This window comes from Monodelphis domestica, chromosome 1 (assembly GCF_027887165.1).
Source record: "Monodelphis domestica isolate mMonDom1 chromosome 1, mMonDom1.pri, whole genome shotgun sequence".
Taxonomy (NCBI): Eukaryota; Metazoa; Chordata; class Mammalia; order Didelphimorphia; family Didelphidae; genus Monodelphis; species Monodelphis domestica.
Window position 1 is genome coordinate 12208099 of NC_077227.1, and position 14094 is coordinate 12222192.

Here is a 14094-nt window from a genome sequence, read left to right on the forward strand (position 1 = left end):
CCTCTCAGGTTCATGGGGAACCCCGAGGAGCTTTGTGGGTATCTCTTCTCTACTGCCATTTAGCTTAAGGGCTCACTGGCTGTGTTCTCCCAATGGCCTGTGACTAATGTCCTGATTCCATTTAGCCACTAAACAGAAATGAGCTTTTAGAAAGAGATATTGACTTGGCAGGCATGACAAGGACACACGTACACGCATTTCCCCCCACCCTTTGGTTCATGCTCTCCCCTCCACAATGTCAGTCTCTGGGCAGAGTAAGCTCAACCTTGCTGAGTTCCTCCAGGGCAATGGTCCCATCAGACTCCCATCCCAAGGTGATATTTCTGTTGGATCCCTCCATGACTGTTGGGCCGGGGGCCTGAAGGTCACTCCCAAAGCTCTCGTGCTCTCTGACTGTGGAATGCTGGAAGGTCAAGGACCTCTCTGGACCTTTGGAAACTCGCCAAGCTGGAGAGGTTCCATTCCAGACACACAGACCAGAAAAGAACGGACTTGAAGGTCCCGTGGCCTCAGAGAGAAGAGCGACGTCTCTCCTTGCAATATGCTCTCTTGCCAGTGCTGTGGGGCCGCTGGGTGACCTGGCCATTTCATGATTGTTCTCTGAGAAAGAAAGAGCAAAGTGGTTGTGGGATGGGAGGGAGGAACGGAGCCACTGGCGGGGCAGAACATAGCGCTGGGGGTTTCCAGGGACCATGGGGTCATCTGATGGCTTTTCCTAGTCTCGAATATTGCCACCTTCCGAGATTCTTTTTATTGCAACTAGCCCTGGTTTTGTTTGCTCCCCTGCTAGTCCAAAATGTGCATGGCCACAGGCCCCGGGAAGGACATGTTTGACAGCACCCGGATCATTGGAGACACCATTTATCAGAAAGCCAAGGTAAGCCGGGATCTCGCTGGCTGCCCACACACTTCCCATCAGCCAGCTCAGCAATGACCCAGGCCCCTGAATGACTTCATTCCCCACAGGCAGGGTAATTAAGAGCTCAGCCATGATCAGAAAGTCAGCACTTTCCAGATGTGCCTAGAAGCTGTGGGAGAGGGGAATGGACCAGAGATGACTGGACGGCGGAGACGGGGCCCAAGCAGACCTCGCCTTCCCCCAGTCCTTCTTGCCTCTCACCTTCTGTTCTGCAAACAGCCATCACATCAGTGCTGGAATGCCAGGAATCCCACAAGGCTCAGAAATGGCTGTCAGCCCCTCTCCCTCCCTGGGACACCCCAGATCACAGCTCTCTTCCTGGGCCACCTCTCCTCTTTAGGTGTTTTTCTCTTTCTATTGAAATGGAAGCGTCTTGAGATATTAGAGGGGACTGACTCCTTTGTTTTTGTGTCCCAAAGTCTAACATGATGCTGAATGCTTTTTCATCCATTGATTCATGTAGGATTGAGGCAGCCAGGTAGCACAATGGATAGTGGTAAGCCTAGAATCAGGAGGACCTGGGTTCAAATCTGGCCTCAGATACTTTCTAACTGTGGGACCCTGGGCAAGTCACTTAACACTGATTGCTTGTGTCAAAGCCAGTGTTCAAACTCAGGTTAATGCCTGAATTCCAGCCCAGTGTTCTTTCTCCTAGGGGCCCTTCTCTCAGAGAAGGAGGATGTGGTCTACAGCCTTGGATTCCAGCTTTGGGGTCGTGGGCTTCTTGCCAAGGATGACGTCCTTTGTCTTCTCTCACTCATAGTCTTGGCTCAGCCCCCATGCCCAGCGTCTTTCCCGCTCCTGGACACCATCTTGAAAAGTCCCCAGCTTCCTTCAGAGCTCAGCTCAGGCACCAACCCCCTCCCACACAGAGCCTTTCCTGGTCCCACCATTTTCAGCGCCCTCTTCCCCTTGAAGTCGCTTCATGTTGCTTCCTAAGCGCCTTGTATTTCTTTATCGGTGGGTGCCCACGCACTTCCCCGAGGAAAATGGAAGTTTCATGAAGAGAGGGATCAGGTCCTTGTAAGCCCAGGCGAGCCCAGAGTCAGCACACTCAATGCGTGTTTATGGAACATCCCTGAATGGATCTGCTTCCCTCACACACATGTATTTCAGGAACTGTACGCCGCAGCCTCCCAGGAGATCACCGGCCCTTTGTCTGCGGCTCACCAGTGGGTCAACATGACGGACGTCACCGTTCAGCTCAATTCCACACACACGGTGAGTGTCGCTCAGCTAGGCACTGCTTGGTGGCCCGTTGGGTGTCTCTTACACGCTGAGGCTCCATCCCTCCCCTTTTCTTTCTCTCGGTCCTCTCATCAGATCTCATGGGCTTCATTGTCATCCCTGGACAGAGTCTTCATACACGTGTGTGTGTGTGTGTGTGTGTGTGTGTGTGTGTGTGTACATGAGGCCTCGGTCCAGGGATAATATATATTTGGGTGTCTACACCTACACCTACACCCACACCACACCCACACCCACACCACCACACACACCCACACACACACCCACACACACCGCCACACACACACCACCACACACACACACACGCTATTTGTAGACTACCCACATGTGCTTCTCCATATTGAGCTGCTCTCTATGTTCCCATCTGTTTAATCTCTTCTTTTCTGTCTTCTTTCCCCTGACCACTAGCCTCTGCTCTCAGTTGCCAGCTAGATAACCCTACCTGGAGGTATCATCGACATCTCGAAACAGGACTCGCCATCTTGGCTTCTAAACCCACCTCTTCTCCACATTTCGGTCTCTTTTGGAAGTATTTCTATCCTTCCAGTCACTCAAGTTGATAGCTGAGGGGCTTAGTAGATAGGGCAGTGGGCTTAGAATCAGAAAAACTCATCTTCTTGAGTTCAAATCTGGCCTCAGGTACTTACTGGCTGTGTGACCCTGAGCAAGTCATTTCACCCTGTTTGCCTCAGTTTCCTCATCTGTAAAGTGAATTGGAGAAGGAAGTGGCAAACCACTTCAGTGTCTGTCAAGAAGACCCCAAATGGGTCACAAAGAGTCAGACCCATCTGGAGTGACTGAACAACCACAGCATTCTTTGTTCTCTCTCATCCTCTGTAACCACCCAGTCTTGTCCATCTCATCTCCAACCCAATAAACATCTATGATAATGCCTACTCCGTGGCAGGCACTGGGCTAAGTGCTGGGGATAAAGTGAACAAAAGGAAAGACAGTTCTTGCTTTCAGGGAGCTCCCAGGCTGATTGGGGGAGACAGCAGGGAAGTGAGGGGGGGACCAGGAGGTGCCTAGTTAGGCAAATGCCCAAATCAGCAAATGCAAAGTGGGTGAGCTGAGTGGCCAGACTCTGCCCTCCACAAAGGTAGGTCCTGGGAGGAGTTTGGTCCTCCTTCCCTTCCAGCTCTCCAATTAGAGAAGAGGGAAGGCTGGGGGAGGTGGTGTTGGGCATAACTTGAGTCAGCAGCATGGTGGTGAGACTAGCGGTGATGAGCTTATCCTGGGAGGGCCATTTGGTGCCCTAGAGCCGAAACCAGTACTCGGCAGTTGTGCCCAACTCTTTGTGACCACATTTGGGATTTCCTTGGGCAAGATACTGAAGTGGCTTGCCATTTCCTTCTCCAGATCAAAAAATTTTTAACCTCTCAGCTTCTGTCTTGGAATCAATACAATGTATTGGTTCCAAGGCAGAAGAGGGTAAGGACTAGGCAATGCAAAGTGACTTGCCCAGGGTCATAAAAGTAGAAAGTGCCTGAGGCTAGATTTCAACCCAGGATCTCCCATTTCTAGATCTGCCTCTCTGTCTACTGAGGCACCTAACTGCCCTTTCAGTCCATTTTACAGATGAGGAAACCAAGGCAAACATGATGAAGTGACCAGTGTCACACAACTAGGAAGTGTCTGAGGCCAGATTTGAACTCAGGAAACTGAGTCTTCCTGCCTCCAGGCCTGGTGCTGTCTCCATTGTACCATCAAGCTAAAACCAGGCAGAGCAGCAGATGCACGATGTCCCTCACCATCCTAGTTCCTGGAGTGGGCACGAGCCTCTTAGCTGGTCTCCTTGCCTCTTAGACTCCCTCCTCTCCACTACATCATCTACAGTCGCTTTCCTAAGGCTTGAGTCTAACCCCGTCACTTCCTCATTCCAGAACCATCCCCAGCTTCTCATTCCCTTTAGTAGAAAACCAAGACCCTCAGTTTGACATTTAAAGCCCTCATATTCCCGCTAGGCTTCCTCCTACTCTCCCATGTTCATTAAAGCATTTATGTGTAGTAGAGAATACATTCCTCCTCTTCCTTCTCTCTTTTCCAGATCAACTGGCCAAGTTATTCCACCCCAAACTCCATCTCCTGCCCATAAGCCTATGCACATCCCATGTTCTTTATTCCCCGCCTTAGAGCTTCTGCCTTCCATCATGGATCCATTCAGGAGCCACATCCCAGGGTAGACTTCCCTCATTCCCCAGTTCTTGGCTTTCTCTCCCTGCCTTCCCTCTCTTCAACTATCTGTATTTGTTTATTTGCACCTCCTTGAAGGCACGGGCTGCCTTTTCTTTTTGTTTTGGATTCCCCACACAGTTTCTAGGTGCTTCACAAATAAATATCTATTTCACTGAATCGCACTTTTGGGAAGAAGTGGGATTATTTACGCAGCTGAACTTGTGTTTCTTGTTTGGTGAAAACCCCTCCTTTAGGCAAAGACGTGTAAACCCGCCCTTGGCTACAGCTTTGCAGCTGGTACCATCGATGGCGTCGGCATCCTCAATTTTACACAAGGTGAGACTGACCGAATCAGGGACCAGAAAGGGTCAGTTGCGTATGCACTGCAAGGATGCTAATGCTTGGGTTTTACTCATCTTGCTCACCGTTTATGGCTATTTGATTGGTTCAGAGGATTCAGAGCTGGTGGGGACTCCGGAGATCACCCAACCAATCCTCCCTCCGCCATTTTTACAGAGAAGGGCAGCAGAGGTCTAGGGAGTGTGGGAGCTGATGTTGACACACATCGGTAGAAAGTGAAGAACCAGAGTGTAAGCTGAGTCCTCTGGCTCTAAATATAGCATTCTTTCCAGTAGGGTACGACCCTTCACAGGCCCAGAGTCAAAAGCCATTTAAATTCCTGCATGAGGGTGGCTAGAGCTAGGGGCATGTGTGGAACTTGGGGCATATGGACAGCAGACATCCCAGAGGCAAGCATGTGGAGGGATGGGATGGGGGGTGGGACCTAGCCTGGGAGTAAAGAGAATGGGCACTCCTAGCTTTGACCTGAGGGGGAAAGGACGGACAATCCTCAACTCAATGGTAAGTTCCTCTGACCTCACCTTCCTCATCTGTGAATTTAGAGGAATGGATTCCATGATCGCCAAGATTCCTTTCAACTCTAAAATAGCATGGTTTTAAGCTCACTTATCTATGGTTTAGAATCCACATGTAAGCCATATACTAAATATAATATAGTCATAACCATAAAGAGAAAATAACCATAAAGAAAAGATAGTACAGATAGCAGGAAGATGGTTCAGTGGTTAAAGCACTGGATCTGGAGTCAGGAAGACTCATCTTCCTGAGATCAAATCTGGCCACAGTCCTTTACTATCTGGGTCATCTTGCCTCAGTTTCCATCTGTAAAATGAATGCTCCATTATCTTTGCCAAGAAAATCTCAAATGGTCACCAAGAGTCAGATATGATTGAAAAAAGATTCAACAACAAAAATAGAAGTACAGACAGGTCCCAAGCCTGTTGCCTTTCATCAGGCATCTGGGGACTCTGTAAGGAAAAGAGCAGTCCACTTCCAATTCTGCTTTCATAAGGACAAGTGGGCACAGGCATTTGAGATGGGGCAGGAATACACTCGGAAGAGACAGCTCTTGTCTCCATTCTCTTTGACCTCCAGAAAATCTTTCCCATTGAGTCTGGAGGGAATAAAATGCTTCTGATGAATAGAATGTAGGTGACTAGGGAGGAAGGAGCCATTTCCTGTGGTGTCTTTGTATCCCCAGCACAATCCATTCACAGTTAGCGGGTCAAAAAATACTTGAGGACTGCCTGACTGCTTGATTGAATGAATGAATGAATGAATGAATGAATGAATGAATGAATGAATGAATGCCAGACTCAACTTGCTACATTCATTATTCAGTAAGCAAAGGGGAGTCACTGACTTTTTTCTTCTTTAAGCCCAAGGATTGGCATGATTAGAGCCAAAACTACTTGGGATGAGCCAATAAAGCATTTGAAAAGTGGTGACTTGATAAGACACAAAAGAGGGGAGATACTCCAGGTAGCTCATGTAGTATGTGGCTTCCCACAGGTGCAACTGAAGGAGACCCTTTTTGGGACACTATTCGTGACCAGATCCTGGGTGAGCCATCCAATGAGACGAAGGACTGTCATAAACCCAAGCCCATTCTCCTCAGTACGGGCCAGGTACTTGAAACACGTCTGCCCTCATTCCCTTATGGATTTCAATGGGATCTATGATAAATATCTATTAAAACATACAGTTTGGTTTTGCTATGTGATCACAGCAAGAATTTTATATCTCTATCTCGCCTCAGGCACTTACTAGCTATGTGACCCTGTTTGAGTCACTTACCCTCTGAATGCCTCAATTTACTCTTCTGTAAAATTGAGAGAAAAATATCACTTACCTCCCAGGGTTGTTGTTTGGATCAAATGAAGTATTTGTACTTATAGACACAGTAATGCTCCAACTAGCTATTCCTATTCTGGATCTGGTTAGGATGCTGGTGAGAAGCCCAAACCCTCTGATTCTGTAAAGCTCACAATGTTCCCCTCTGCTCAAGGGGGAGAGACTGAAACAAAACTTTCTCTCCTTCCCCCACATTCCTGCCCAGGGGCCTGGCTCTCTTGTCTGCACGGGCAGAATTGGATTTTGCTGAGTTCCACACTGGCTTGATCTTTTGTGGAAGACCCACAGGGTATGACATGGTGTGTCAGCACTTCATGTCTTTGATCAACTGATATTTGTTCAATAGACAAGTGTTTCAGCTGATAAAGCTTTCAGGGCCAGAGTATCCTGAATGCTGCATAAAGTGGGAATGGGACACCTGATCAACACAATCTATCCCCATCTTTACAGGTGACTTAGCTGGGCAAGGACGAGGGCTGTCCCACAGCTAATGGGCTCCAGAAGTAGATGTGAACCAAGTCTTCATGACTCTGAACCCAATATAAGATCCACTATTGAGAAAGTTACCAGAGGGAAAAGAAAACCATTCATCCAACAGGATAAAAAGCAAAACCGTTATTCCTTTTTTTAATCCTTAAGATGTCGAAACCTCACCTCTGGCACCCTGAGATTGTCGATGTTCAAATCCTAACTATTGGATCCTTGGCGATAGCAGCCCTGCCTGGAGAGCTGACGTATGTTCCATCCTTACTCTTCCTTTCCTTTCCTTTCCTTTCCTTTCCTTTCCTTTCCTTTCCTTTCCTTTCCTTTCCTTTCCTTTCCTTTCCTTTCCTTTCCTTTCCTTTCCTTTCCTTTCCTTTCCTTTCCTTTCCTTTCCTTTCCTTTCCTTTCCTTTCCTTTCCTTTCCTTTCCTTTCCTTTCCTTTCCTTTCCTTTCCTTTCCTTTCCTTTCCTTTCCTTTCCTTTCCTTTCATCTTTTCTTCTCCTCTTCTCTTTTTCTTTTCTTTTCCTTCCTTCCTTCCTTCCTTCCTTCCTTCCTTCCTTCCTTCCTTCCTTCCTTCCTTCCTTCCTTCCTTCCTTCCTTCCTTCCTTCCTTCCTTCCTTCCTTCCTTCCTTCCTTCCTTCCTTCCTTCCTTCCTTCCTTCCTTCCTTCCTTCCTTCCTTCCTTCCTTCCTTCCTTCTTTTTCTTTCTTTTTTGACTGGCTCTGATTTAAATGTTTTATGTTACTTGTTGTTGAAGTCACTCTGGATGGTGACAAAGGATGTTTGGCTTGATATTTCTGCTCCCTGTCAGGAATCTGGTTCTATCAGAATTAGCCTCAAGGAGCAATTAGCTGATTAAAATCTCCTAAACTCAGAAAGCTTCTGGAGAATGTAAATTTGCCTTCTCTTGTTGGGCATCAATTGTAGATAATATCAGTGGAAATGCAGACCTCAGTCAGGCTGTGGGCACACAAATGTGATTTAGGGGAGGATAGATAATCCTCAGTCCTAATAGCAAGCACTAAGGAAAAGAGAAATAGTTGTCATCATGGATTGAATCAATGCTGCAGTAAAAATATGTTATCTAGCCTTTGAGAAACTCCAACTAATGTTACACAGTGTGGAAGAAGCTTTGGGATGATATTTCTATTCCACAGATTTTTATACATCTCTCCCATTTGAATCCTAGCTTCTTGTGAGTAGACATTGGTTTATTCTTTGTCATTATTTCTACTGTGCCTAGCACAGTGCTTGGCACATAGTAGATGAGTAGTAAATGCTTGCTGATTGACTGATAGATGATAGCATTTTAACCAACCAGCATTGTACACACTGTGATAAATGAATTTGGCGTTTAAAACATTGATAGTCCTTTGCCAGTGACATTGGTGAGTTCTCCCTTGGGCACAGACTGTACCATCTCCCCTTGCCTCAAGCTATCCTCAATTAATCATCAGGCAACAAGCATTAAGGACTTATGTTCTAGGTACTGAGTTAGATATTTGCTAAAAAAAATGCCAAAATAGTCCCTTCCACAAGGAGCTTATCTTCCTTTTTTTTTAAACATGAATTTTACTTCATCTTTCTGAATTCTCTCCCTTTCCTTCCACCCTCATTGAGAGGGCAAGAGAAACAAAATCCAATCATTGTTAACATTGTATTATAATATTAAAAATGCTATAATATTATCGTTATTCTAGAAATTGTTCTTCAGGTTCTACTCATTTCACCTTGCATCAGTCACACACATCTTCCCAGGTTTCTCTGAAACCATCCTGCTCTTTATTTCTTACAACAAATAGTATTCCATTAAATTCATATGCTATAACTTGTTCAGCCATTCTCCAATTGATGAGCACCCCTCAGGTTTCAATCTTTGCCACCACAAAAAAGTTCTTATAACTATTTGTATGCATGTGAGTCCTTTTCATCCTTCTTTAAACTCGTTTGAGGACCTAGATTTCAGGGTCAAACTATATACAGTTGAATAGATTTTGGAGCAAGGTTCCAAAATGCTTCCCATAGTGTCTTGACTTGTTCACAGCTCCACTAAGGATGTATTAAAGTGCCTATTTTCCCATAGACCTTCCAGCATTTGTCATTTTCCTTTTCTGTCAATTTAGCCAATCTATGGGTGTGAGATGATACCTCAGAGTTTTTTTTTTCAAACTTTCCTTTCCTTCTTAGAATCAATACTGTGTATTGGTTCCAAGGTAGAAGAGCTTTAAGGGTTAGGCATTTGGGATTAAGTGAAGAATAACTCTTATTTCTACAATTTTGATAAATTTGATTCAATTCTCTATAATCTTAGAAATGAGCCTTTATCAGTGTAACTTACTCCAAAGATCCCCCCTTCCCTAATTTCTTACCTTTTTTCTAATTTTAGTTGCATTGATTTTGATTGTATAAAATTGTATGCTATCAAAATTGTCCACTTTTCTAAGACACTTGCATTTTAATGGGAAAGAGAGCAATCACAGAAATCAGTACATATAATATAGATATAGAAGAGACTGAAGGGAGCCTTAGAGGGGATGACACTAGCAGAAAGTCAGTGATTTAGCAGAGCTTGAATGTGGGGGTGGGAGAAAGGAGGTTGGATGTGAAAACTCTGAGGGTTGAAACAGGTTGATGGTAAGGCTTGTTTTTGTGCTTTCATTTCTCTCTGCTTACCCTGATATCTTCCTTTGCTTTCAAACATTTCTTTTTATGGCTCAGGACAATGTCTGGAAGGCGGTTTCGGGAGGCTATTCAAAAGGTGAGTGAGAAACTAACATTCTTGCCATTTGAATCCTTGTGTCCAGGGATAGAATTTCAGGTCTTTCTTCTTTGGTTGCTTCTCTTATGGTCCTGCTTTAACACCGGGGGAAGCAGGAACAATTTTAAGAGTGTTAGTCAGCAATTAAGTGTTAAGGAGGAAGGGGCGTAATTTAAAAACAATTAAGGAAATTGAGGACATAATGAAGATTTTAGCTGGCTGTCATTAGCCTTGACTGCAGAGGGGAATATTTTTAATGTTTTGAATCTGCACAAATGATTGGGACCTGGGGATCTCTTGGTGAGGGAACAGATTCCAAGTTGTCTGTGACTAGGTAATCCCAGGGAGCAATCACTGAGAGATTAAATGACATATCCAGGGCCTCGTGGTTAATTAGCATCAGAGGTAGGAAGTCCTATTGGACATAATGAGACTGACTTTCCCCCCCCCTCAAATACACATCCTGTCACTTACACATTTGAAAAGGGAGGCATTCTGGTATAACCCACAGATGGGTGAATTGAATTTGGGATGCTCATTTTGTGCAAATTTCTCTCCTCTAAAAGGGCTCTTTAAGGGGAAAGAAATGTGTAAATCTTACAGTAGGCTCTCAAGGACTGTCTTTTGACTCTTTTTGTATCTCCAGCACTTAGCACATTGCCTGGCACATAGCAAGTGCTCGATAAATAAATGCTTGTTGACTTAACTTACCTTACAGTACTATAGAAATGGCAGCTATGACTGTGACTATTTTGTTTCAGAGACACTCTAAGGAAATCTTATACCTAACTAGGCAGAAGCTTCTGTCTGGCTTGCTCACAGTAGATGTCTTAAGAAACATCGAACACTTCTTTTTAAAAACTGATGAAGTGCAATAGAAGCAGATGTCAGTATTTTCAGGATTACCTGGAGCGTTCTGCCTGAACCCCCGAGTTAAGGACTCATTTTTGACTGAAATTGCTCAGTCTCCTGTGCTCTATTTGAGCGTTAGAGTCACTTCCAGAACTTTGAGCTGATTGATGGGAAGGATGAGGCAGACTAGAATGGTGACTGCCTGTCCCGTGCCTGGGTTCCACCCTGAAATGTCTATCTTGTGTCCTTCTCTCTTCTCTACTTCCTCTTCCTCTGCCCAGGAATTTGAGATGAACGGGAGGCAGAACATGAGTGTGGTTATTGCAGGACTTTGCAATGTTTATACCCATTACATCACAACCTACGAAGAATACCAGGTGAGCCCCGAAGTCCCCAGCTGCTCTCCAGCCACCTTCTCTGAATTGGTTCGCACACCCCCCGGGGCTGTGCAAAGGAACAGTGATGGATGATGGGCTTACTGATGGCTTTATCCTCATCCCACAGGTTCAGCGATATGAGGCAGCATCCACGATTTATGGTCCCCACACCCTGTCGGCATACATCCAGCTGTTCAGCGGTCTCGCCAGGGCCATCGCCACGGTAATGCTGGTGTTTGCATTTGTGTGGAGAGGAAAATGCATACTTCCACGTGTTTTCATTTCTCTATTTCAGTTGCTCTCAATTCATTCTTGCTCTCTTAAAAGTCGCGCATCTGTAAACGAGAACGACTTTCTTTTCTTAAACATCGCCCGACTTCCACGTTCAAAGACAGTTAGTGGAGATAGAGGAGGGACTGGTGAATTGGGGCTAGCCATTGCTCTTCTATAGTTTGGAACGAGCCGAATGATGGATCTCATTCTGGAAGGGCCATCGTCTCCAAAGGACTTGACTCCCTAAAACTTCGGCAAAAGGGTTTATCAGAAGGGCCAAAATAGAAGATTTCATGAGTTTAACTGACATTTCATATGCAATAAATAACCGTGCATTCATCTAAAGTGCATAGAGACAACTATAAGTACTTAAGGAAAACTCTTCCCTAATGCAAGGCACTAATTATGGTCATAATAATGGTAATATCGCTAGTAACCAACATCGACTGTGACCCTGGAAATGTTGTTCAAAGATATTTAAGGAAATATGGGAGGGGCGTTCCTACAAATCAGGGCCTCTCAGTGGGCATTCATGCATTGGATTCCCATACACTGAGCAAATGCTTTCTACTCTTCTGTAGGACACGGTTGCTAATTTAAGCCAGGGGCCGGATCCACCCTTTTTTGATGGGCTGATGACACCTTTGACTCCCAATACACCCGATAAAGCCCCAGGGAGCATGGCATTTGGGGATGTGCTGCAGCCACCAAAAACAGAGTACCATGGGGTAAGAACCTTAAAGACACATCATCCTTTTGACTTATTTCTGAGCTTTTGTGCCTGTATTGGGGGTGGTGTGGGAGAGAGTCAGAAAGTATAAAGGCTTGGAGGTGGGAGATAAATAAAGCATCATCTTTTGTGCAGAGCATTGAGTAGATGACTGATACGCAGTGTGTGAGAAGGAGGAGGATAAAGAGTGAGAAAATGGCAAAGGACAGAGGGATCTACTCTTTGGAGAACTTTCCAGGATCAAACAGAGGAATTTATAGTTGATCCTGGAGACAATAGGGAGCCACTGGCATTTGTTGAGTCCAGGGGGATGACATGATCCAACCTGTGGGACAATCACTTTGGCAGCCAGTGACCCGGACTTCCTTGTTGTTCCTGACGCCATCTTTCTGTTCCTAGCATTTTCCCTGGCTGCCCCCTTGCCTGGGCTGCTCTCCCTCCTTGTCAGGCTTTGCTGGCTTCCTTCAAGTCCCAGATAAACTCTTACCTTCTACAGGAAGCTTTCCCCATTCTCTCTATTTTTTTTAACCCTTCATCTTCAGTAAGCAGAAGAACAGTAAGGGCTATGCAATGGGGGTTAAGTGACTTGCCCAAAGTCACATAACTAGGAAGTATCTGAGGCTACATTGGAACCCAGGACCTCCATTTTCAGGCCTGGCTCTCTATCCACTAAGCCACCTAGCTGCCCCTTTCCCAATCTCTCTTAATTCTAGCACTTTCCCTCTCTTAATTATTTTCTTGATTTATCCTATAAGGAGCTTGTTTATACATGATGGTTTGCTTGTTGTCTGCCTCATTAGACAGTGAGCTCCTTGAGGGCAGGGACTGTCTTTTGTCTCAATTGTGTCCCCAGCATGTAGCTCAGTGCCTGGCTCATAGCAGATACTTAATAAATGGTTAATAACTGACTACAGGATGGGTTGGCCTGGGGAGAGATAAGACCGAGAGATGAACCAGAAGGCTAGTGAATAGCCCCGGTGAGAGGCGACGGGGGTCATATTGCTGCTGTGCAAGTAGAGATGGGGAAAAATTGGTAGAAATGACAAGATTTAGCAGCTGATTGGATACAGGAGATGCATGAAGGTAAGGAAAGGAAGGAGGCTTCAGTCCGTGAAATGGTGCTTCTTCTGCTTGGTCCCGGAGCTACTTGTGGATGTTTTGTGGTTCAGACATTCAGTCGTATCCAATTCTTGGTGACCTCCTGGACCAAAGCCCTCCAGGCTTCTCTCCTCCACAATCTCCTGAAGTCTGTCTATGGTCATGTTCCTTGCTTCCATGGCCCTGTCTAGCCATCTCATCCTTTGCCATCCTGTCTTCCTTTCGCCTTCAATCTTTCCCATCATCAGGGTCCTTTCCAGTGGGCTCTGTCTTCTCATCCTGTGGCCACGCTTCAGCATTTGTCCTTCCAGTGAATAGTCTGAATTCATTTCTTTAAGCATTGATTGATTTGATCTCTTTGCTGTCCGAGGGACTCTCCTAAGTCTTCCCTGGCACCATGACTTAAAAATGGTAGGCTCAGAGCATCCATTCAGACTTGCCGTGAGGACGGAGTGAATGGCTGGAGCTCTCCCAAAGTGGAATGCGTGGGCTGCCTTGGGGGTAGAGTCAGGGTTGAGCCTTCCCCATTGGGAGCAGAGACGGCGGATCTCTTCTCAAGAATGCTGACCTCACTGGCCTTGGGAGTCCCTCCCAGCTCTGAGATTCTGTCGGATTCAGAGACCCTCTTGGCCCGTTCCTTTTTGTTACCACAAAATCGAAAACGTTTTTCTCCATTAAAAGGACTTTCCCAACGATGACTGAGAAATCATTTCTGTGTGTCGAACACTCAGAACATGGGCTGTTTAATAAGAAACTTCCTTCAGGAATGAAGAAAATGGAGTCTTTGGTACAAAATCAGCTCCATCCCTCTCCACAGCCCTTGACTCTGAGCAGATAAATGGATAGAATCACAGGATTGTTGATTGTGAGCAGACGGTGCTTTAGAAGTCACCTCGTTCAACCCTCCCGTTTTACAGAGGAGCAGACTGGAGGCTAGATTGGGGAGGAAACTTGGCTTAAAGCCACAT

At 45.7% G+C, this 14094-nt stretch overlaps 1 protein-coding gene across 1 annotated transcript in view; it reads left to right on the forward strand.

Annotated features, from left to right (window-relative positions):
• The window catches only part of LOC100022761 (putative neutral ceramidase C), a 69338-nt gene that overhangs the window by 47172 nt on the left and 8072 nt on the right, over nucleotides 1-14094 (forward strand). The window contains 9 exon segments of the mRNA XM_056795570.1: nucleotides 791-877; nucleotides 2036-2140; nucleotides 4597-4678; nucleotides 6215-6330; nucleotides 7196-7290; nucleotides 9757-9796; nucleotides 10930-11025; nucleotides 11153-11248; nucleotides 11880-12026. Coding sequence (XP_056651548.1) covers nucleotides 791-877; nucleotides 2036-2140; nucleotides 4597-4678; nucleotides 6215-6330; nucleotides 7196-7290; nucleotides 9757-9796; nucleotides 10930-11025; nucleotides 11153-11248; nucleotides 11880-12026 — 864 coding nt within the window.